At 44.9% G+C, this 25,266-nt stretch overlaps 2 protein-coding genes across 9 annotated transcripts in view; one reads left to right on the top strand and one right to left on the bottom strand.

Annotated features, from left to right (window-relative positions):
- Window positions 1-3,855, top strand: part of elmo1 (engulfment and cell motility 1 (ced-12 homolog, C. elegans)) — a 90,217-nt gene extending 86,362 nt beyond the window's left edge. For all 7 annotated transcript variants that reach the window (XM_054764305.1, XM_054764306.1, XM_054764303.1 and 4 more), the window contains 3 exons: window positions 529-611; window positions 1,245-1,322; window positions 2,863-3,855. In XM_054764305.1, coding sequence (XP_054620280.1) covers window positions 529-611; window positions 1,245-1,322; window positions 2,863-3,063 — 362 coding nt within the window. In that variant the 3' untranslated portion in view covers window positions 3,064-3,855. The remainder of the gene's footprint in view (window positions 1-528; window positions 612-1,244; window positions 1,323-2,862) is intronic.
- Window positions 3,702-24,779, bottom strand: pex1 (peroxisomal biogenesis factor 1). Of its 2 annotated transcripts, none has more exons than XM_054764301.1 (24): window positions 24,093-24,237; window positions 23,828-23,977; window positions 23,680-23,763; window positions 23,456-23,570; window positions 22,620-23,242; window positions 22,419-22,538; window positions 17,525-17,648; window positions 17,333-17,445; window positions 17,174-17,259; window positions 16,973-17,105; window positions 14,641-14,737; window positions 14,387-14,557; window positions 14,161-14,315; window positions 13,136-13,313; window positions 12,911-13,077; window positions 12,686-12,820; window positions 12,550-12,614; window positions 9,767-9,909; window positions 9,595-9,698; window positions 9,348-9,527; window positions 4,761-4,970; window positions 4,383-4,559; window positions 4,187-4,317; window positions 3,702-4,116 (listed from the first exon to the last, which is right to left on the bottom strand). In XM_054764301.1, the coding sequence occupies exons 1-24, from the start codon at window positions 24,210-24,212 to the stop codon at window positions 4,038-4,040; spliced, it is 3,660 nt and encodes a 1,219-aa protein (XP_054620276.1). In that variant the 5' UTR covers window positions 24,213-24,237; the 3' UTR covers window positions 3,702-4,037. The 2 variants fall into 2 exon arrangements, with proteins under 2 accessions (XP_054620276.1, XP_054620277.1); XM_054764302.1 differs by lacking the exon at window positions 24,093-24,237 and adding an exon at window positions 24,338-24,779 and having other exon boundaries at window positions 3,703-4,116.
- Window positions 24,780-25,266: the final 487 nt, after the last annotated feature.

The following is a 25,266-nucleotide window of genomic DNA, read 5'->3' as shown; positions in this document are numbered from 1 at the left end:
GAGCCCTGTAGGCATGAAGTAACACCCCTATAGTCACCATTACACACCTATTGTTTACACTGGATTGCACGACTACTACGCTACAGGGACGACCGCTAGTTAGCGAGCGAATCAGTTAGCCTCAAATTAATTTTTTTCTATACTTACAAAAGGGTTTAAAAAAGAGTGGGCAAGGAGGACAAAGTAAGAAGCCACAAACTTACCACTTCCACAATGAATGGGAGGAGAACCTTTTTTCACTCAGCATCCATGGCTGGCGACATGGAGTGCAAGGTAGGGTCATGTGTAACATTACCGCCGCCTAGTGGCCAGAATACTACATATCACTTGTATTTCAATATGTTTTGACCAATAAGACTAATAAGTCTACCAGCAAAAAGCCATCAGTAGTTAATTAGATGGCGAGCGAGCAATGGTGGAACCGCCATTTAGCGAGGGACGGCTAACAGCTAAGTAGCTTTTTAAATCTGTGTAGTTTGTCACGTGACCTGTGGACCTTGTTTAATTGGTGTGCTGTGTTGTCTTCAGTGCCGGTGGCAGACATCAAGGCTGTCATCACAGGCAAAGACTGTCCTCACATGAAGGAGAAGGGCGCCCTCAAGCAGAACAAGGTGTGTCAGTGCAACAAGCAGCACAAGACATGTCACTATTCTCCAAAAATGAGCCATTTAAAAAGTTTTTCTGTTTACATTGAGACGTACGTAGCTTGGTCACCCCCCAACCCTCCTGTTATTCTTTGTTTACATCCCATTGTGCTGCTTACAGGAGGGACATAACAGACGGTCAACGCTAGCATAGCAAGCTACCGAGCTAACTAGTTAGCCTCTCCATTTGGTTTATTCTAAACTCCAAAAAGTGTTTCAAACGGAGTGGGGAAGAATGACTAAGAAACCAAACACTTACCACTTCCACACGGAATGAGTGGAGAACTCTTTCTTCTAACTTGATCTCAGCCCTGGCATGTCCGTCCAGTCGCCAGTCTCCATGCAGTGTGAAAGGCTGATGCCTCGTGACCACAATACTACAAATAACTTGTCCTTTAATATTTTTTGACTAATCATCCATAGGCCGTGGTCAACCACAAAACAGCCATCACTTTTTTTCTCTCTCTTTTTTTTTTAAACGTGATATAGCGAGGGACGACTGCGTTCACAGTATGTTAATGCTATGCTAATATCCAGCAGGATAGCATAAGTCCAAAAGTGTCCTTGCAACCTGTGACGACTCCCCTCGTGTCTTCTCAGGAGGTGCTGGAGCTGGCCTTCTCCGTCCTCTACGAGTCGGATGAATATTTAAACTTCATCGCTCCGGACAAGCATGAGGTAAGACGGCAGCTGTGCTCAGACTGCATCTTTGGGCCGGTTTTATTTCAATGTAGCACGTGATTTAGGGCTGCACCATTCTGGAACAAATGTGAATCACATGGGATGTATTACGGCGGTGCATCCATCCATCAGAGGGGTCACAAGGTCTCGCAGGGTTAAAACGTAACAAGATTTCTTGTTCAGAAAAAAAGTGTCTCGTGGGCACTATGCCTGGGACAACAATAAATGAATTCAACACACAACGCATTGACATGAACTTGATAATTCTGCCGGCCTTCTTCTACACCACATGTGTCAAACTGGTGCCCAGGAGGGCCGAGACGCTGCAGGTTTTCTCTCCAACCTTCTTCAGCAGGTGGTTTAATTGGTGAGCTCCTTCCCTCCAACTGAAGGTGTTGATCATTAAAATCACCTGCTTTAGTGACCGGCTGGAAAGAAAACCTGCAGCGTCTCGGGCCTCCATGGCACGAGTTTGACACCCCTGATCTATCAGGTTCCCTCGCTCTGTCGTGGTTCACCTTTCGCGGATTTGTGGAAATTTTTAAGTGCTTTTTAAAAAAATTAAAAAACGCTGTTACAGGCCCAGCCTGGCCCTTTAAGAAGAATTGCGTTGTGGGAAGTTGAGCGTCTCTCTTCCATTTCTAGTCGGTCTGCACCGCCCATTGTTTTCTGCGTCCTGATTGGCTGTAGACCACTGTCAATCAATCTCCTTTGGGCCGCCCTCCTGTGTCTTCGCTAGCGTGCCAGCTTGTAAATGAATCTTCGGTTGGAAGGAGGAGCACTGCAGCAATGTTTGAACAAGGATAGAAAATGAGTGCATTGGTGGGGGTCTGCAGGCCCTCCAGGTGAGCGATAGAGCACCCGGCACACTGAGAAAGGCTGGTCATGACATCCCATGAATCCAATTATCGTTTGGGTTATTAGCTCAGCCTTCTGACTGTCACACGCGTACGGGCGAGTGTCCACATGGCTGCGTTAGCTGCCGCCTGACTGATGATCGCACCGTGAGCCGCCAAAACGCACCATACGGTCCTCCGTCCAGTGTGTGTTCTTCAAATGCCGTAATAAATGAAAGCTTTTTAACGTGCTAGTGCGCCTGCGCACTGTGAAGGAAAGTGGGAGGCGCACGATGCCCAGGACGTACGTTAGAGCAGGACACTGCACTGCGCAAGGATGCGGGCCGCAATCCTACCAGCCACAGGTGATTGCCGTTGAAAGGCATTTATCGACATGTGCTGATCACATGGTTTTTCACGGAAATCGGCCGATACCGATGAGTGGCAGACCGATTGGAGCATCTCGAGTTTCAGCACATTGGCGCGTGCGTTCCATAGAACAACGGCATAAATGGAGTGAGCCCTTTTGTCAGTCACACAGTCGCTTTGTCTCGCTGGGTGGAGGCGGGGCTGCTCGCATGCACACAGTGAAGAACAATGTAGATTTGTATGCGTCGTGACACCCTGCCCATGGATCTATATGATGTGACACATGACATTTGATATGAGAGCGGGTGGCTCATCAAGTTTTATGTGTGCAGTACTGCGTGTGGACGGACGGTCTGAACGCCCTGCTGGGCAAGGAGATGACCAGCGACTACACCAAATCCGACATGGACACGCTGCTCTCCATGGAGATGAAGCTCCGCCTCTTGGACCTGGAGAACATCCAGATCCCAGAGGCCCCGCCCCCCATTCCCAAAGAGCCTAGCAACTATGACTTTGTTTATGATTGTAACTAGGCCCCGCCCCCTCCAAATCACCCCTGCTGTTCTCACTGGACCCCCCACCCCCACAGCCTGTCCTCGCCCCCCCTTTACAACTGGAGCAGAACTGTCCAAGATGGTTTGATGAACTGTGATGCCACCAAACAATACAAGAGCTGGTTACCATGGAGACTACCCACCAGCAAGTGATTCCTTCTTCCTTGTTCGCTTTCTTATGATTTGTCCTCAGGGCTTTCAGTGGAGGGAGGGGATGGGGGCGGCCATCTTTGTTCAGTCCTCACTACAGTATTGTTGCTATTTCCTGTCACATGACACACACGCAGAGGTTTTCACAGTATTTGTGGCAGCTAAATGTTACCCGTCACACGGCTGGAGTACTTTTAAAAACAAACTTCCACACACACGTGCTTGTTTTCCTGTCCGCTGACGACTGTTACCACTTTTTGGTTGTCCCGCCTTCCTTCCTTCCCTCTCTTTTTAACGACTGCTGTACTCGACATTCCTGAGCAATATTTCCTTTCTATCATGTGATTCCTTTTGGATCGTCAAGCTGTTACGATGACGTGTTTTTCTCACGAAAAGGGAAGCTTTTGAATTTGAAAGTTTTTTTGTTTTATTTTTATTTAAAAACAGATCATGGTTATTTCTAGTATGATTTTTTTTATATATCTATATACAGTATTTACCCCCGCCCCCGTCCTCCCTTTGCCTTCCTATTTAAAACATGTTTTGTCTTTTTTTGTTGTTTTTTTCTTCCTCCGAAGCCCCACAAAAACTGCTGTTTACATTAAAGGTTGAAAGACTAAATGCTTCGTGCGTCTTCTCTTCTTTCGGCAACATCTCATGACAACCAGTACAAAAAGTAGACCAAAATGAGTTCATTTAGAGAACAAAAATACTTTTTAGATTTAAAATATCTTTATGAATTACACGGAGGTTTGGGTGTTTTAATTGTACAGTAATTATGCTGCATCACCACAGGGGTGTCATCAGGCTAACGTCACACGTTGTCCGGGTCGGAATGTTTGTGCCGAAACTCCCGCCCCCGAACCTCTGAAGGCCTCATACCTGGAAACATTTAAACACACACACACACTTTAGTGTGTCATCGTTGAGTGTTGTGTGCGGCGCCACTCACAGCGTCGTGTATCTGCTCCAGTCGTCTGTGCTGAGAGACGGCCTGGTGACGTCCAGGGCGGCGTGCAGGTGAGCGTGACACAGCAGGAAGCCCGGCCTGCTGGAGGCCGACTGGCCCCGCGCCCGCTCCCCCTGCGCATGCGGTGTCAGTGAATGCAGCGCATGGAGTAGAAAGATGGGTTACTTGGCAGGCGTACCTTGGCTCGGCGGTGGTTGATCTTAATGTGATGGACGTCCTCTTGGAGGCGCTGAAGACGCTCGTCGCTCAGCTCCTCCAAGCCGCCACGGAGGGACGACATGATGATGGGGGGCAGCGTGGGAGCGAGAGCGCACGCCGGGCGGTCGTAGGTCAGGGAGTCGGGTTGCGCGATGCACTGCGAGAGAAGGAAAAGACCAAGTGAAATTGTGTGATATCGTTCTACAAAGGGTACCAGTCAAAAGTTTACAGACAATTTCTCATGATTTTTTATGAGAAAGTGCCTCCAAACTTTGGACTACATCTTATACCTGTATGCGTATTCGTAGGTGTGGTTAGCTTAGCATGCAGACGACGCCACAGAACCCGCCCTACTCACCACATCTGCTGCTGCTGGTGGATTCCCACACTCCGATTCCAAGGAGTTTCCAAAGTAGAGCCTCCACAGATTGCCGCCATGATTTTGTTGGTGGTGGTTGGAAGGTTCCGGGCCCACGCCAGCGTCCCCCTCGTCCACCGGCTCATCGGAGCTGCAGCTGTGGTTGGGGAACAGCATGGAGGACAGGCTCATGTCACCTGTCAGCCCGTCCTGAGAGAGATACGAGAGGAGGAACGTGTTAGACTGGAGCTGACAGCATTACCTCCACCAAGGCAGTTTATGTTTGTGCGCTACTTCCTGTCTGATGTATTCATTACATAAAATCAAAGCTAACACGTTAATGTGTTAACGGAAGTTCCCTTTTTTGACGCGCAATTAATGTGCGCACGTCCTGTTTGACCCTCGTTTGAGGAGACTGTGTAGATACAAGCGGGAGCAGATATTCAGCACAAATGGACAAAGAAAGAAGAGAGTATTTGTATTTGAATTCTCTCTCATCAAGACCAAAGTTATTTCAAGATTCTAGAGTTGTATTGTCATATGCACAGTAAAACCGGTACTTGTACTACGCAATCAACTTCTTGTTCTGTTCATTCTCCCAAAAAAGGAAGAAAACACAAGAAGATGAATAAGAACGGAAGAAACATGAATACCAATAAATTAAAAGCAACAATAACATGTTCAGTGTTATGAGTGTGTTGCGTGCGGCGTGTGTGAGTGCTTCGTTGAGAAGCCTGATGGCCTGTGGGTAAAAGCTGTTTGCCAGCCTTGTGCTCCTGGACTTCAAACTCCCGTAGTTATTTGGATCTGCTGTCGCTGTGAGTTGAGCTGTCGGAGGCTACGTTCCCTGCCAGCGCGAGGCGAGATGTTACTGGAGCGCTGCCGGTATTTTTTATTGTCATTTATGCAGTGGTACCTTGGCAGACGAGTCTCCCAACGAACCAGTGGTTTTTTTAGATGCGAGCCGTCTCCCCGCTGATTTTTTGCCTGAACTGCAAGCTAAAATGTACGAGCTGCCATTTATTGGCAGGCATAGCCAAGGACAACTGTTTGGGGGCTTGCGTCAATATAGCAGGGAAAGATTTTCAACACATCAGTAAAACATCCGTACATTATAGCCATCTAATTGATCTTATTTCTTATGTATTGTGTAAAACTAAGACAGGAACAACATCAAATTAAAAGCACTAAATGAATACAGAGCCACCATCCACCAGTACAAGCCTGGAGTTTGTTTTTCAGAGAGGTGCACCACACAAACATGCACATTAGCGCTCAATCAGGTCATCAAATCTTACATGTATGCATTCTCACATAGCATCAGCATTTGGGACTAAAGACGAGGTGAAAGAAAAAGGGTAAAAATACAGTATAGTAGTCTATCTGTGCAGAGTGGGTTAGAAGGTTAGAAGGTGCGTCCAAGGACCGCCAAATTGGGACAAAACGCTGCTCGCATGAAACATGCAAAAACTCGAACTGTATATTATTTTTGGAATAAAATAATGGCCTGTATTTCCAAAACTGATATTCCTTTACATAACATGTGACGTAGTTATCGTTGGAGTTGCATGTCAAATCGGTGACATCCCTACTTATTATAGATAAAAACTTATTTCTAAGTGCAATTAAGTGTGATTAATTATGAGTTACAGTAATTATGGACAAAATGTGATTAATCCTGATTAAATATTTTACTCAATGGACATCCCTATAAAATTACACGACAAACCATCCAAAATGACTACTACTTCATTTATTACATATTTTTTATTCTACTAATTATTATATTCAGCAATTATCATCCACAATGTTACTATACTCATTAATTAATTAAACCACACCCACTAAAGTTTGAGGAAATAGCAAATATATATATATATATAAATATACGTATACATATACTTATCAACCTATCGGAACTCGCAGGAGGTGATTACTCAATTTAACAGTCTGGCTCACGGTGTCATCTTACAAATAACATTAAAATCATCACACAGGAACTTAACACTCAAAATGTGTTCACAAACAAGTACCGTATTTTCACGACCATAAGGTGCACTTAAAAGTCTTACATTTGAGTCTTACAAAAATGGGCGAGGCGCCTTATGTGTGTACCGAGTTCCCAAATCTGTAAGTGTTGCTGTGTGACTTTTATGAGCGTGTCCTGCCGACACGCTGCAGAGGAAAGGGACGTGGACGTGACTGAGGACGCTAAAGGCACGCCCCAGTAGTTATATACTGTAGGTATATTTTATGAAATAAAATATACCTACCATCTAGGTATACCTGCCATCTAGCTATCCGGGCAAGGACTACCGTGGCGCAGGAAAGCTGGCCTACTTCCGCTCTTACCGCTCCTACTACCACATCACCAACATGGACGACGTGCCGCTCACTTTCGACATCCTGGTGAACCACACTGTAGAGAAGAAGGGGACCAGCACGGTAGCGATACACACAACGGGGCACGAGAAGTCGGCTTTTACTGTTGTGCTTGGTTGCCATGGTAATGGACAGAAACTGCTACTTGTGGTGATTTTGAAGAGGAAGACGCTGCCTAACGAAAAGTTTCCAGCCGGACCAATCAAAGGGGCTGGAAGGACGAGGAGAAAGTGGCTGAGTGACGTGTACCGAAAGAGACCGGATGTTTTTTCCCCACGCGTCACCACAGCCGCTGTGAAAAACCAAGTGCAGCAAATGAACTCGGAGCTTGCCATCATTCCGGGAGGCTTGACGAAGGAACTCCGACCGCTGGGCATCGGTGTAAACACGGCGTGGGAGCGATGGATGACAGCTGGCGAACACAGCTTCACTAATGGATTGTGGATGCTAGGGCTAACGTGTCTGATGCACTGTTGTTGGAGCTTTCACAAAAGCCAGCATCATTTCTGAGGCGCCGCACGGCAACGAGACTGACTGACAACGACGACAGGGAACCTGGCGTGTTTGATGGAGAACTTGCCCCGCTCTTCATTTGGGATATAAAAGATGAGGACTTTGATGGACTTGTGGATGAGGATTGATCAAAAACAACGTGAGTACATTGTTAAATACTTCAATAAAGTACAACCCAACTCAGTTTTGCTCTCGCTGGCTTTTTAAAAACATACAATAGCAAGCATGCTAGCGTATTGTAGCGTCGCAGGGAGCACTTTCTGTTCCCCGGCGTGCTTTGCGGTAGTGTTTTGGTGCAAATGCTCTTAAAGTTACATGTTTGAGCTACATAGTTGGTAGTTATTGTTCTGCAAAAGTAGCGGTAGTGTCTTGTCTGTTTGCGTTGCTGTGTGATGTTTGTGTTTGTGCACCATGACTGAGACTGTTGTGTTGAGTGATGACCTTCCTGATTTCAAGTGGGTTCGATAAACTGAATGAGAGTTCTGTTCTTAACTTGTCCAAAGAAATAAAGCACTGTCGCTTCCTCACTGACTTCTGAGTGACAGGGAATGTTTTAGCGTGGATACCTGCGCCCAATAATACGGTGCACCTTGCGTATGTGTTTAATACAAAAATAGCACCTGGAACTCAGACTGCACCTTTTGATTCGGTGCGCCTTATGGTCGTGAAAATACGGTACCAGTACATGTTTAAAATTGTAAAAACTATTTAAACTTCTTCCCCATAATGCATTTCGTCCAGCGGAGCAGTTGATTGGCCAAGTCATGAGCTCCCTGAGCCCTGATGGGTTGACGAGCTCATCGTGATTGGCTCCTGCCGTTCCCTCGCTGACTAAGGAGCGGCAGAGCATTTAAAAGATTATTAGTAGTTCTGAAGTATAAGAGATGTCACGAGATTAGAACATGGTCAGAAATTAGCCGCAGTGCTGTATAAGCCAGGGTTCAACGTTTAAGAAAAAAGTAGCAGCTTATACAGCGGAATTTATGGTACACATAATTCATCAATAGTTGAGTTCCGGTTATGTTAGTCAAAATAACTACGTAGCGTTCGTTATACACACAGTTCAGTTAGCATTTTATTTAACATTACCAGTATGCAACAACTGAAAATGATTACACAAAAGACAACGCAGCCCACGTCCAGGCAACATATTAAACATCTGACAGCAATGGACACGTTTTCCAATTCATCATAAAATAGTAGTTTGACAAGCGAACTTGTAGAAAACACACATTTCTATAGTGGCGTTCAGGACGTGACGTGCAGCTAGCCACTAGCCACTACAAGTGAATGGATAACTTTTGTTGTAGATAAGAGCATCTTAACACTGACTTAGTTTATCGCTGATCTGAATAATAAAGATGGAAGTTGCATTATCCGTGTTCTCCAATTTTTTTGCGCGGAGGCACAAGAGTGAATCAGGAGGGGGCCTTATGTCGGATGACGGATGTCATATAAAATCTACAAAGTGATGTTTACGATGTAGGCGACACACGACCCACACTACCTTTGCGATGGCTTTCGTGGGCACCCCTGATATCGCATATATGTCCATTCATACGATGTATTAGTTAACATTGTTTTCATCTAAAAACAAAAACCTAGTTTTCAAGGCGTGGTGGCTTTTATTTTGCTGTGGTGGAGCGCCACCATCAATTACATGCAGCGGAAACCCTTTAATGAAAGTCTTACGTGTGTTGTAGCGTCAGCATCCAGGCTGTTGTTTAGCGCCTCCAGCTGGGCGTTGTACAGCAGTGCCTTTAGGTCCGCCCCGGTGAAGCCTTCGGTCTGGGCAGCTAGCATCTCCAGGTCCACGTCAGCCGCCATGGGGACTCCTGCGCTCAGAACCTTCAGGATGGCCAGCCGGTCCTCCTGTGAGCCAACAGCACCATCAAGACTAACAACAACTTTGATGCTCCTGCTATTAAACACATCATACCTGTTCAGGCGGGGGGCAGTACAGCGACTTGTCCAGGCGTCCGGGTCGCAGAAGAGCCGGGTCGATGAGGTCCGGTCGACTGGTGGCAGCGAGGACATAAACACCTAGAAAAAAAAACACATTCTCACTCATGTGACACAACATGGTATATGATACAGTATATATGGAACACCTTTTAGTCCCTCGGCGCCGTCCAGTTGGGTCAGCAGCTGATTGACGACGCGGTCCGTCACGCCCGTGCTGTCGTGACCCCTCCTGGGCGCCAGAGAGTCAAACTCGTCAAAGAAGAGGACGCAAGGTTTGGCTGCCTGAGCCCTGCATGGCAACATAAACACACACAACGTTAGCACAGTGCACACGCAGGTAGACCACCACCATGTACCCTGCAATGGCCCACTTGGAATGGAGCTCGGATTAGTGTCATTGCTCCACCTAGTGGGGAAGAATTTTCATTGGCATGTAATTTAACTAATATTATACAACGCCACTGCAGTTGCAGATTACCGTTCATAGATGAGGTGTTTATCACAAGTTCATTTCTTTTGTTTTAATAATAATCTGGAGTGCATGAAAAAGTCAAAAGGACAACATGACTTTCCGTGACCACGTGGTGAACAGGCACATTGTACACAACACAGCAGCAACAGAACCAATGATGCAATCGCACTAAGGCGTAAACTGCTCAACAACAACCACCAACAGCTGAGTAGCAACATTTTAACGTGCATGCAGAGCGAGATAAAGCAGTTGGATGCTGATCACTCATGATTAGGCTGTCACCATGACACATTTTGCTGGGCGATAATCCTAAAAATTATTACATTTATGTAGACCATTCTTTCTTGAATGCAATCACATGTGGCATAATAATCCAACTTACGAACACCCGACTAGCGAACACTCGCGGATACGAACACAAGCCGACTGGTCTATATTTTATTTTATTTTGCCTTGTAGTCGCACAATCAGTATTTCTACTGCTACTGTACATGCTTGACCAGTAGAGGGCACTGTGACACTGCTAATGGGACCAACAGAGGAAGAGTTAGACGCTGGGGAGATAAAGCTAAATGGAAAGCTAAATTCTACAACCCGGACAGAGCGTGTGATTAAAGTTTCTGAAGAGTTAATAGGCCTGCTTAATTCTACACCACCCACAGAACACTACCTCTTTTAGAAGAGTCTAACCACGACGACCATTTGTCCTTTTTTTTCAATAACTCCTCCTCCAACTCCTCCACAACAACGTATGCTCGACCACTCCTCTTCAAAGGTAAATAACATTTATCATTACGTATTATATCATTTTTATTGTTTTTTTCATTAATTATCCTGGTTTAATATTACTACTGCATCCAAACTCATATTTACATACATACACATATACTGTATATGTATACACGTACATGTAGTACCTATATCATTGCTAATATTACCTTTTCCACTACTTAAGAACAATTCGACATAAGAACGCTCGTCTGGAACCAATTGTGTTCGTTAGTTGGGGACTTAGTGTATTTGGAATGTCAAGAGCTTTGAAATAAAATTATATTAAAATTAAGTTAATTAACAACTTAATAAAATAAACAAACATAAAAAGACAAAAGCACTCCAATGAAAATAAGTGTCTCTTTTAGCAAAAATTGCACTTCCATAAAAATCATAATCAATCATTATTTCTGATTTTGAATCGATGTCACTTTCGTTATTTACTGAATATTGGGAAACAAAAAACAACAAAAAAGGGGGAAATAATCGAAAATGCTCTGAAGTTCACACGGTGTCGATGCAGACGTCAGCTCGTTTGCATATGCAATTCTGTGTGGGATGCGCTGTTCACGTTTAATGAGGTGTCATGTTTTGTGGGAGTTCGGTCAAAGCGCATATTTTGGATGCAGCAAAATGCATTTGAGGTGTCATACTTGGGGAATCACGGCAGCTGAAACGTTAGTTCCACCGTTTAGTATTTTTTATTTCACTGTCTTTGTCACAAACTTTTTCATGTCACAAAATGAGGATGAAATTTAACATTAGATGGAGTTTCATACACAACAGGCAGCAAGAAAGCATTCGCAGCATATTTTCACACGGCTATGGCTTCAAATCACTGCAGTCTGTGCGTCGTGACCCTCCAAAGTTAACTGCACCTTGCTAGTACACCTGTGAATACTCATTAGCTGGTAGGCTTTTCAGGAGAATCACTCATTTGCGTTTGCTTGCTTGTTACTCCTCACGACACTCACTAGCAGCACTCTTGCTTACGCCTCACTCGCACCAACACGTCAATTTATCACAGCAGGCAAAATTGATTTATTGATTATCGTGACAGGCCTACTCATGATACTTTTTGACCAGCGCTGATTAGAGGCGGCCACACGGTGGCCAAGTGGTGAGCATCTTGGCCACACAGTCAGAATCTCGGCTTTGGCATCTCTGTGTGGATTTTGCATGTTCTCCCCGTGCATGCGTGGGTTTCCTCCCACATTGCAAAGACATGCATGTTAGCTTCATTGGAGGCTCTAAATTGTCCATAGGTATGAATGTGAGTGTGAATGCTTGTTTGTCTATATGTGCCCTGCCTTTGGCTGGACACCAGTCCAGGGTGTACCCCGCCTCTCGCCCAAAGTCAGCTGGGATAGGCTCCAGCATACCCAAGCGATCCTAATTAGGATAAGCGGCATAGAAAATGGATGGATGGATGGATGGATGATTAGAGGCTCAGGCTTTTGTAGATCCCGCCCCCAGCGACTTTAGGAGATTCTGTGGTTAATTTGTGAGACAGCCCCTTGTGCTGGACTCATAGCTTTTAACACTCTAGTGCCATCAAACCACTTTAGTTACAATTTAAAAATATATATATTTACAACATAAAGCAGAAAAAGGGAGTCCATGAATATGCGGGAGAGCGAATGTCGAACCGTGAATAGGAGGGGATCAGCTTCTTTCCAATCTCACCTCTGGAAGACATCTCGGACCCCCTTTTCACTTGCTCCAATGTACTTGCTCAGAAGTTCTGGTCCCTGATGGAGCCAAAGACATATGAATTCATTCATTCCAGTCTGAGGGTCTGCAGACACACAGCCAAGATCACCTTAATGGCAATGAAGTTCATGCCGCTGTCTTTAGCCACGGCTCGGGCCAGCAGGGTCTTCCCGGTGCCCGGAGCGCCATAGAGCAGGATGCCCGAGCGATGGCGAATGGGAAGATTGGCGAACAGGATGGGATACTGCAGCAAAAGAACCCCAATCAACTAGTGAGCGACTATGACCTGATCCAAGGACGTTTATGTGTTGTAGCAGGATGGGCGTGTGTGTACCTTGGCAGGGAGCAGGATGGTGTCCATGAGCTGCTGTCGCACCTCCGTCAGTCCCCCCACCCCATCCAGCCCACCTCCACTCGGCGTATGGAGGTCCACCCCCCAAAGGGAGGGGGGGGTGAAGCCATTGAGAGCCTGCTCAAAGTCCTGCTGAGACAGACGCAAACCTGGAAAACACACAAGACGGTCAACTACTCATTTATAAACAACATTTATGAGGTTTACCGTGGTGATGGCATCCCCCTCGTGCAGCGTTGGCATGGACAGCTCTCTCCAGCAGCACCACCAGATCCTGGGGCACATAACCCTCCGTCTCCTTGGCAACAGTCTCCAGGTAGAAGGTCGCAGAGCTCTGAGGGCACCTTGTTTGGATCAGATGACGCAAGATGTCTGCTCTCTGAGCCTGCGCACACACGCGGCGTACGTGTGTTAGATAACAGCTGATGTGTGTCAATGTGAGGTGTGTCTTTGTGTCAGTGTGTGTAGGACTGTTTGTGTACATTCAAGTGCGCATTTGTGTTTACGTGTGTGTGAGGCTGTGATGTGCGTTTTTGCTTGTGCGTGAAAGTAGTGTGTCTTATGTGTGTTCCTGTTTAATCGTGCGTATTTGTGTGTGTGTAACTGTTATTTAGTGTAGGTAGAGTGTGTTTGTGTCGGAGCGTGATTGTGTAGATAGCAGGGGTGTCACAGGATCGCACAAGAATAAAACGTGACAAGATTTCTCGTTGAGAAAAAAAATTGTCTCATGGGCAGTAAGTATGGGACGATAAATAAATTAATCATACAAAATAAAATAAAAATGAACTGGATGATTTTGCCATGTGCATGCGTGTCTGTTTTCCTCGTCTCTCGCCTCCAAACAGGCAGAAAGAGAGTTCACTCTGTGCATTGCTTTCAGCAACTTGGCACGTTTGTTCCATAGAACAACAGCATGAAAGGAGTCAGCCCTTTTGTCAGTCATACAGTCTCTTTGTCTCGATGGGTGGAGGCGGGGGCGATAGCATGCACACAGCATGCACAAGAGTGTAGCCTCGTGAGGAGCAATGCAAGGTAACGTAATAGAAATTCAATTAGTAGATTGCAATATATTGTCATATATACAAATGTTATATACAAATCTCATCGGGTTCTCGTAGATCCAATCTTGTGTTTCGTCTCGTCGAGTGTCTCATGACACCCCTCGTCCAAAGACGGATAGATAAGTAGATGGATATATAGAAAGAATGAAATACAATAAACTACAATCCAACCTGGTCAGGTGGCTCTATGTGTGTGAATCCCTGGAAGAAGTGTGTTCCTCGTACACAGGTGAGGTCGTTGTATAAGGACTGCTGAGTCACGCTGGTGACAATCAAACATATCAGACTGTTGCAGTCCACCAGTTGGTCCACAATGTCCATCAAGCCTGCAAACACCAACACTCACTCCACAATCTTACACTATATTTATAAATGTGTGTGTGTGTGTGTTGTGTACTTTGTGCAACGTGCAGGTGAAGCAGCGCTTCGGGCCCATGCTCGTGCTCCGGTGAGGTGGGCGCCCGGGTCACATGGTCCAGGTCATCCAGCAGGACCACGGAGGGCTGCTTCCACTGCGCCTGCATGAAAACGTCCTGCAGCGTCTGTCGCACCGTCTCCGCCCGTTTTCCTGGGATAGGATAAAACACACACGCGTTATATCATCGCAATAAACCCACAACGCAGCGCAAGTGTGTCGTGTCTTCTCTCCACCTTGCAACTTCTTGCACTCCAACACCTCCACGTGCGCATCCAGTTCATCTCCTGCTCTCCTGCAGAGGGCTCGAGAGAGCGCGCTCTTTCCACTGCCCTGGTAAACACAATGCACACCTTCATGAGGTACACCTGCACTATAACTACAGAAAACACTTACAAAGATAGTATTCGTATTCAAGAAGTGTTGTGTTGTCTCTAAACATGCCCTTATGGACCCTGCTTTGTGCACTGGGAACAAAAAAGGACCTCACCCCCAAAGTTGGAAGCATACAATTGTCCAAAATGTTTTACTAAGATGAAGCCCAACCTGTGATTGTTTAATTGATGGATAAAGGTGCATCCCATAACTTTTGTTCATATAAAGTGTAGGGATGCGCTGATTGCTAAAAAATAAATTATTGAACAATTTATTTCCCATGTATTTGAATGACTCCAAAACATGCATCAAATTAAATTCGGGTTCGTGTCAAATACAGTCAAACTTGTCTATAGCGGCCACTAGAGGGAGTCTGCAAAAGTGGCCGCTATAGACAGGTGGCCTCTATAGACAAGTTGGCATCCAGTTTGAATGTTGACCAGTAGAGGAAAAAAAAGGGGGAAAAAAATAATAATAATAATGTTGACCAGTAGAGGGCACTGCGGACTGCGGATAAATGTTGTACAGCACTACTAGGCTTGTTATTATCATGGTTCATGATTTTAATTCATCCTGAACATGCATGAGTCAAACAGTAGCACATCACAAAGTACAATTCACAATTTTGCATGTCCAAAAAGGAGTAGGAAAAAGCAAAGCTTATTTAATCCTACCCCTCATCAGTTTCACATCAGTTGCAATACATTTATTCACCTCTTGTTCTTCCAAGTGTACTTTGTAGGTCTACATGACAATGTAGTGCAATCATAGCCAAGGTTTTTACTTACTAAAAGGAAGCTAGAGGCTTAATAATAACTGATAGAATATATCCACCACCCACAGAACAAAGCTGTGCTAGTAATGTCTTACGCTTGTTTTTAATATTTTACTTTTTATACGGCAGAGTGTCATTACAGCTTTAGTTCATCAGGAAGTGACGGGAAGTGACGGTGGGCGTCCCGAGCAGGAGAGCTAGGCTCAGTGCTAGCTGTGAGTTTGGAGAGAGTTGGGAAGTGTGTTTATGTTGGCGTGGATGTAAAGTCCTGCAGTGTTCTCCGCTGTTAATAAAGCCATTAAAGTGCATCGGCGACGTGAGTCTCTCCTTCCCCACAACAAGCGGCATTACAGTATTGACCCACATTGTGCACATTGTCTCACACCAGGAAATAAACGGTGTCACTTGTTACAGGCATTGGCTGGACAGCTATGTAGTGGGGCTTGTTTAACCTTTGCCTTGTGGGCAAGCAGGAAGGGGAGACGATGCTGAGAGATGTGTGTGTGTTCTGAGCTGCTGTCTGGTGGCCGCGTTCAATAAATAAAGTTGGCAGAAGAAACAGCAGAAGTTTCCTTCTTTGCTTCGGAGCTGAATAACACTGACAAGTTAACAGACTAGTAGCGAACGGAAAAGAAGACGTCTTTTTTTGTGTTGAATACAGAAGATGAGGACTTTGATGGATTTGTGGATGAGGATGGATGAAAAATAACGTGAGTACATTGTAAAATACTTCAATTAAGTACAACCAAACTCAGATTTGCTCCTGCTGCCGCATGCATGCTCGCGTATGTTTTTTTATTTTTTATTGTAGCGTCGCTGGGAGCACGTCCTGTTCCCAGCCTACTTTGTGGTAATGTTTTGGTGCAAATGCTCTTCAAGTTACATGTTTGACCAGGAAATAGCAAGCTCAAAAAAAGACGGCTTTTTTATGTGGAACAACTGACAGTTTGTGTGGATCTTGTGAATGATTGTGACTGAGCTAGGACTCAGCAATTAAAGTCTACACACGACGGCTTCATTGATTGAAAAACAAAACTTTTTCGTGCATGAAGCTTCTACTTGAGTTGGTAATTTGGCCGCTATATGCGGTCAGATATTGTCCAAGGGAGACAAAATGGGTGGCCGCTGGCCGCGTTGGACAGGACAGGGTCTATAACATGTAAATTTGTTGCGGGGGATTTTTCAGTGTCGAACAACACTCCTGATGAATAGCACTCATCATAAATGAAAAGAAAAATGTACGGATATCAGGCGATCTCGCTCATGATGATCAGAATCGGCAGCATAAAACCTTGATCGAAGCATTAAGAGTGTTTTGCTGAGCTTATCTTTGCGACATGCAAGATGCAAACCCTAAGAAAGAGCTCTTAAATGGAAACGTTGACACAACATAGAACAGGTGCTGATGTCTCTCTCACCTTGGCGCCAGTGATGAGCAGCGCTCCTCCTCTGAGGCCCCGTGCCATGACTCCCAGCTCTCTGGACAGTGGTGAAGCTAGCAGACTGTGAGAGATGAACTCAAAGCTTCTCCTGCTCACCATGTCAACACCACTGAGGGAAAACAAAGTGTTGTCATCGTGATAAACAGTGATAAGGCTCTATGGAGAGGAGAGACTCACCCTAGTGAAGCTAATGAGGGAAGTTCTGGCTTTGGTGGGTCGGGTTCCGCGTCGGCAGATGACGTGACGGTAGGCTCTCTGACTACCTAAACGTGGAGAACGACACGTGAGCTTCCTGGGGCTGAAAATGATGTCAATAACAGATTCAATTCAACAAACATGTATGTGTTTCTTCTGCAAGCCCAAAGGCGTGAGCAGAAACAGCTGGTCTGGCGGGTCGCTCTCTGGTTCTGGTTCTGGTTTCAGGACCGTCACAGTGAACTCTAACTTGGCTGGAAAGACAAAACAAGACAGCATGTCCATACTGTTGTCCGTGTCGTGTATTCCTGAGATTATGTACCTGTGACTCACCATCGGTGGCGTGTAGGAGGATGGAGCCGGAGCGTGGCGTCAAACATGCCAAGGGTTGGTGACACTGCGTGTGCAGCCAACTGAGGAAGGCTGCCTGGATCTCCTCCTCCTCTTCCTCCTCCGCCTGTGGAGACGTTGTCAAAAATAACAACAGGAAAGAATATTACTAATAAGTCGAATGGAATTAAATAGCACAGATCTCTGCGGGACAAGAATCTTCATAAATAGTACACCGTCAACTGTATGTTGATTCATGCACTTGCATTGACAAATTCAGTAAAAAACAAATAAAAGTCTTTTAAAAAGTGGTGATGAAATTCCCTAAATTCAGAGAGTCATGGTTCCGTGGCCCGTCACGTGCCAGTACGCCACCAGAGGGCGGTAGAGTGTGACAAACGCCGTATCAATCTGTATTGTCCATACAGTCGCCCTCGCTACATATACAGCAGTTCAAAGTAGTGATGGAAATTCCGGATCTTTTAGAGAGACGGTTCTTTTGGCTCGGCTCACAAAAGATAGCCTTTTTTGGATCTCAAGTGGCTCCTCAGATTTTTTGTAGTCTTAAATTAATTTATTACCTAAGTATGTGTATTGTGTAAAATAAACTACTCATGTGGAAAATACATAATATCAAATGTTTAAATGGATTTATTGAAAGCCTCAATGAACAGCTACAAAAAATGTATAATACAGACCTGATCAAAATTTTAAGACCAGTTGAAAAATTGATAGATTTTGCACATTTGGATCTTAATGAGGTTTTAAGTAGAGCTACAATATGCAAAAACAAGAAGGGGGAGTGACACAAAAAGCATTTTGAAAAAGTAATTTATTGAAAACAACAATTAAACTGAAATAGGCTGTTTATCAGCTGATCAAAAGTTAAACAAAAAACTCTCCCAACCAGAACAAAAAATGTTCTCAGTAGGACTCAGTAATGAGGCGCTCCACCATTCTTGTTCATCACTTCAAAAAGGGCTTTGGGCATGCTTGATGCGAGTGTTTCCAGGAGGCTCGTGGGAACATTGCTCCAAGTGGTGAAGATGGCTTCACCAAGGACATCAACTGTCTGGAACTGATGGCCATTTTGATAAACTTCCCTTGCCATCCATCCCCAAATGTTCTCTATGGGATTTAAATGAGGGGAACATGCAGGATGGTCCAAAAGAGTGATGTTATTCTCCCTGAAGAAGTCCTTGGTCAAGCGAGCGTTGTGAACTGCAGCGTTGTCCTGTTGAAGAACCCAGCTGTTACCACACAGACGAGGGCCCTCAGTCATGAGGGATGCCCGCTGCAACATCTGCATCCGTTTGACGCCCCTGCACCACCTGAAGCTCCGGTGTTCCACTGAATGAAAAAGCACCCCACACCATGATGGACCCCCCTCCACTGTGCCGGGTAGAAAACATCTCAGGTGGGATCTCCTTGTCATGCCAGTAACGTTGGAAGCCATCTGGACCGTCAAGGTTACATTTTTTCTCATCAGAGAATAAAACTTTTGTCCACCTTTCAATGTCCCATGTTTGATGCTGCCTGGCAAAGTCTAAACGGGCACTTTTGTGGCGTTGAAGGAGACGAGGTCTTTGAATTCCTTTTTTGTTTTTTAAACCCTTTTCCCTCAGATGCCGTCTGATGGTTATTGTGCTGCAGTCGGCACCAGTAAGGACCTTAAAGTGGGTGGTAGACCGCCCTGTGTCTTGATGGACATCGGATCCTCCGGCTGAGCGCAGGTGTGATTTTTTTTCTACTACTTGACTTTTTTTGTTCCATAATGCTCAGGGTCTTTCTAAAAATGTCTTGACTGTCTTACCTCAGCAGCAATGGCACGCTGCGAGAGGCCTCGCTTATGCAGCTCCACAATCCCACCACGTTCAAGAAGAGAAAGCTTCTTAGCTTTAACCATCGGGAGGGCATGACAGTGTGAATGCCTGACAGATTTTGGCTTTTTATAGCCTGTGGTCTTAAACTTTTGATCAGGTGATAAACAGCCTATTTCATTTTTTTTTTTTTGTGTTGTTGTTTAAATTACAAGTTCCAAATGTTTTTTGTGTCACTCCCCCTTCTTGTTTTTGCATATTTCTCCGGGTACTCCGGTTTCCTCCCACATTCCAAAAACATGCATGTTAGCTTCATTGGAGACTCTAAATTGTCCATAGGTATGAATGAGTGTGAATGGTTGTTTGTCTATATGTGCCCTGCCATTGGCTGGCCACCAGTCCAGGGTGTACCCCACCTCACCCAAAGTCAGCTGGGATAGGCTCCAGCATACCCCGCGACCCTAATGAGGAGAAGCGGTATAGAAAATGGATGGATGTTTGGAGAGTTTTTTGTTATTTTTTGAGCGATGGTCCTAAACTTTTGATCAGGTGATAAACAACCTATTTCATTTTGGTTTTTTGGGGGGGGTTATATTACAAGCTCCAAATGCTTTTTGTCTCACTCCCCCTTCTTGTTTTTGCATATTGTAGCTCTACTTAAAACCTCATTAAGATCCAAATGTGCAAAATGCAACTCAACTGGTCTTAACATTTTGATCAGGAGTGTATATTATATTAAAAAATACAAAAACAAAGACCCGTCTCAATAGACAAGGCAAATCTCTGCATGCAAATTTATAACTATTTATAATCAAACACAGCATCAACAAAACACCACACAAAGAACATACATTAAAAAGTGCAAAACAAAAACAAAAAGCCGCATCCAGGTGACTGTTGTGTCTCTACTGAAGATTGGCACTCATATTTTTCCTTACCCTTTTTGACTCATGTGTCTCCACAACTATCTCCTTCCCTCCTGTTCGTGTGCTGCTTTGTTGCACTCTGTGTTCTCTGTGTTTAACCCCGCCCCTCCCCTTGCTCAGTGTGAACACAAGAGACGCCGCCACACATCGTGACCAATGACAACCACCGTTGACAGAAAAAAGGACAAGGAAAAAACTAATTGGCTCCCAAAGATGAGAGCCAGCTCCGATTGTTCAGTTCAAAGAGCCGGCTCTTAGAGCCGATTCGTTTGCGACTGATTTTCAAAAGTATGAATGAACACATGTGGAATTATGTACTTAACAAAAAAAGTGTGAAATAACTCTAAATGTGTCTTATATTTTGGATTCCTCAAAGTAGCCACCCTTGGCTTTTTTGATAGCGCTGCTTGGTGTTCTCTAAATGAGCTTCATGAGGCAGTCACCTGAAATGGTTTTCACTTCACAGGTGTGCCTTGGCAGGGTTACGTAGTGGAATTTCTTGCCTTGTTAATGAGGTTGGGACTTATGTTGTGTGTGTCCAAGCTTTTGGCCTGTACTGTTATGTCATGTCTTAATTACTCTGATTATATCTACTATATCTGGTAATGCGAGTGTAAAGGTGACTATAGGGGTGTTATTTCATGCCTAGAGGGCTCTAATGTTAAAAACTGTATTTAGAAGATTGCAAACAGGTTTTCTTTGCCACAACTACAAAAATATTCGATTTTTTAATAGCGAGTCCCTTCCTTTTGTTGTTTTTTTTAATGTCACAGTCAAAACCGAGCCGCCTGTGAGTGCTTTTACATGGGAGGAAACAGCACCTGCTGCTCACTGAGAAAATCGATACGTGCTTTCATGTCAGAGTCTCGTTTTTGTTTTTTTTCATATTTATGAGCAAGGGTGAACAGGGTAGCGCTAGTGATGGGTCCAGCGACACAGATGCACCGTTGCGTGCGCCGAGCTCCCAGGGCAAACCCTGTGTCGGTGTGCGTACCGCTTTAAGATAGTCAATGCCGGAACTGTGTTGACACGGCAGTCGCGCGCCAAACTGTGTTTATAAGGAAGCGCATCTGTCAATAGGATGGAAGCACAAAACGAGCATTGAGTTATTGACGCGTTCATTGCTTGGCGAATATTGCGGTCAAAGATGGAGGACCTCTATGGAAAACGGAAATTTTCTGCCGTGTGGGATCATTTTGACCTTCTGCCAGAAAATAAGGTATTTATATCAATCTCCTCATTTTACCCACTTCTTGTCATATTTTCCAAATATTCTGTTCTAGTGAAATTATTTTCAAAATAACTCGTAGTTTATTATTCATATTATTTTTTTTTCAGGTAAAATGTCGCATTTGTGCGACAGGATTGTCTTACACTAGTGATGGGTCCAGCGACACAGATGCGAACTCAGAAGTGGAACGTCCCTTAACATCTGGTAACATTCAACGTACCGAGGACCTACTTCATGATTGGAAGAGTATGCAGTCCACTTTCCCTCATTTGTTTTTATTAGCGAACCAGTTTCTATGCACACCAGCATCTTCTGTGCCTTGCGAACGCATATTCTCCAAAGCAGGACAAATTGTGTCAACGAAACAAAATAGACTGAATTACAAAACACTGGAGAAACTCTTTTTTTTTTTTTAAATAAAAATCTTTAAACAATGAGTCCATTGTCATTGGCATTCACAGCACTTTCACTGAGGTTTTGACATTGTGACAGATGTTCACTTAATTTATCCACTGTGTCTCAAATATCAAAGAGGATTTTTAATTAAATTACATATATGGAACAAGAAAATGTGAATGCAAATACGTAAATGACGGTATTGGATACAATAGGTCATCAAATCAGTGTGAGTTGAGCCTGTCGACTGTGTTTCCTGCAGGGATTTTTTAAGTCCACCAGGTGTCAGTATTCAGCAACACAGTGTCAACACAGTGTCAATACAGTGTGTCACTGCGTCGAAACGATACGTGATGCCTCATCTACCCATCACTACGTAGCGCCAAATCTATTTGTATGGGAAACAGCATACTGGGACATTTCCACCAGACACCACTGACTGACAGTTGTTCACCAAGTAAATTACCTCATAAAGACAAAAATAAGAGTTTATTAAATGAATACAGCTGAGTCTTGGCACTCACCAGCGGATTTAGAGGCTGAAGGCGAATGGAGGCTGCAACTTTCACTGTCGATCTCACTGGTTTAATTCTTACTGTGGAGTGTGGCGAGATGTTCAGCCTGCTGGTCAGAGGTGCTGGAATCTGGCACAGACAAATATAAAACTAAGGATGAAGTATAAAGGCATGACGATGACTTTCATGAGCAATGTGTGGACATCTCACCCAGACTCTCCCACAGTGGAGCATTCCCTCGCTGGGCCTTCTTTGCTCACCTGCCACCTCATCAACGTCATGACAGATCAAACGAACCAGTGTCGCTTCCTCTGCTTTCACCTCCTCGCCTCTGTCTGCTCCGTCCTTCTTTTTCTCCGCGGCCAGCTTGGCTCTGTCCTTGGCCTCCTTGGGGGACGGGACCGTGGACAGCAGGCCGTAGGTCACCACAGGCGGACCTCCGGCAATGACTGAATCCGATCCGACGCTCCAAGGAAAGACATGAAGCACGCCTGGAGCCACGTGACTCATAGCGCTGGGAGACAGAGGAGGCACACCAGATACTCTGTAGAGGGAGTCCTTCAGGAGGGCGGGGACATCCGGGACAGAGGGGAGCTCCTTGATTGGGTCACATGTGCCCTTTGTCATGTAGCCAAACAGACTTTTGAGGTCAGCTATGCCACCCCACTGCTGACTTTGAGGCACAGAAGAGGGCATCGTTTGGGACTGGGGGTCTGACAGGCAGTGGGGAGGCTGAGAGAGACCCTCAGGGCGGCTGCCGTGGTTCTTTGGGGACACGATGAGCTCCGTGAAGGGCTCCAGGCGACCGTAAGGCACAGATGGCAACAACGACGCTGTAGAAAGTCAGTAACAAAGCAGTACCCACATATGAAGCTGAGAATACTAAGATTTTACTTTAAGAATGGTGGTAAGAGTTTGACAGTAGAGCAGATTGTTCCTTTAAAAAAAATGGTTCCAGATCTAAACCAGCATTATGGATGGGGCTGTGTTCAAATTTAGAGTTTCCATTGTTGTAGAAAATGTCACCAAAAGGCAAAAAGTCATACCTATCTGGATAAAGATGACTGTGTGGTTGTCCACCCACACGGGAAAAACAGCATTTTGAAATACGACTCTAATCTGATCCAAAAGCTGCTGCTCGAGCATGCCGCTGTGGAGCTCCTAGAGGTGTCAGGCACAGAAAAATCATGACGCAAGACCATTATACTCTCTGAAAAGCACCACACAAGTAGCACTGATTTACAGTATAAGTCAATTTAGTATGACATACCAAGATTTCCCAGTCATCAGACGACAGAGGCTCCACAAAGACTCGATTCACTGACGAGACCTGCTGACACGGTCTCAGGAAGCCCTGAAGGACACAAAACACCACCTGTTGAGTCTGGAGTCTGTCATGCGAAAGACAAAACCCTTACTTCTTCTCCATCCTGCAGGCCCAGCTTCTCTCCCAGATGCCTGCACATCTCCACACGGTGGCTGTCAAAGCTGGAGGAGGAGCTTCGGTTGAGAGCCCAGCTGAGGAACACTGGAGGTCCATGACTGCTGGACAACTCCAAGGCTTGATTCTATGACAGAAGTGCATTCATTTTACTGAAAGTGATATCATCCTGGAGAACAACCAGTAACCAGTTGTCTGACCAGTCAACAAAAGTGTCTTGTAAATGAAACTGATGGACCTACCACATAAAATATAACATAATTAGGACTTCCAGGCTTGAATGGGCAAAACAGACCAGAGGAATGACAGTAGCATCGTGTTACTTTTAACTGTTCCGCCAAAGTGAACTTTAACATCCTCATACGTTAAAACAGACAACTGTGTTATAAAATACGCGCGTTTGTTCGTTTAAAGCAGGGGAAATGTTTTGTTAACTTCAACTACTGGCAGCTATCTTAGCCACGACGGCTAACCCTGGCCATCTTACCTCGTTCAGTGACAGGTGGGAAATTAACTTCGACGAAAGATGAAGGAAGCAGTTTTTCGTGTTGCTAAGCACAACCGTAACGGGCTGAATACCGTGACTACTGAACATATTTGGCTCACGTTGGATTTGTCCACATTGATATTTTTGCTAGATGTTCAAACTACTCAATCGATGTGCTCTGGCAGCGATTTGCTAGACGGATGTGCAAGTCGCTTGTTTTTCAAAATAGCACCCATACGCTTAGTCTTCAATGAAACCGCCGCTGTCTGGACAGAGCGGGCTTTCATTTTGAAACGCAAACAGCAGGGAAGTACTGTCAACAAACATGGCGGCCAATGTAAATAAACACAGTAGCTCGAATGCTCCTACAAAGCAGGATTTATCCTTATTCTATGGAAATTTGAGGATTGATTGCGGATATGCCGTACTACGAAGGTACTAGCACAATACGTCGCCATGGTACTTTATAGGCGGGCGCTAATCTGCTATGAGCAGTTAGATTTCAGAGCAAATTACAGTAACACTCACTAACCAATGAGAGCTCACAGCCTATAAGAGCCCCGCCCACTGACCAATCAGTTGACTCTGAAGTATTACGTCATCGTTCATTGACAAGGTTGTCGACATTGACGGCAACCAGGGCCACTTTTTTAGGAAGCCACCATTCAGGTGGTACTATGCATACAACATGCTAGCAACCTAAATACAACCGGGCCAGAAGTGAGCAACGAGCAGGCCCATTCAAAATGTCCATGGAAATTTTTCTTGTGTTTCTTTTGCTTTTTCTGACATACGAGAGATGCCTTCATGTTACAGTTATTTGTGCTTTCCATCGGTTAACTAGTTTTTACACTTGTGTCACAAGAAAGAAAGTTTGTTCCCTTTTTCATTTGGCAGGTGTTTTACCGTTTGTTTTTTTATCTTTGGCT

This window comes from Dunckerocampus dactyliophorus, chromosome 20 (assembly GCF_027744805.1).
Source record: "Dunckerocampus dactyliophorus isolate RoL2022-P2 chromosome 20, RoL_Ddac_1.1, whole genome shotgun sequence".
Taxonomy (NCBI): domain Eukaryota; kingdom Metazoa; phylum Chordata; class Actinopteri; order Syngnathiformes; family Syngnathidae; genus Dunckerocampus; species Dunckerocampus dactyliophorus.
The sequence above is the reverse complement of the archived record's forward strand: the minus strand, read 5'-3'. Positions and strand labels throughout refer to the sequence as shown.

Coding starts and splice junctions, on each gene's coding strand:
- pex1 (XM_054764301.1), bottom strand. CDS start 24,212: ATGAGGATGTTAAAGTTCACTTTGGCGGAACAGTTAAAAGTAACACGA. Junction 13,078..13,135: donor AGGGGGATGCCATCACCACG/GTAAACCTCATA, acceptor TGTGTTTTCCAG/GTTTGCGTCTGTCTCAGCAG. Junction 9,699..9,766: donor CGGCGCCGAGGGACTAAAAG/GTGTTCCATATA, acceptor TTTTTTTTCTAG/GTGTTTATGTCCTCGCTGCC.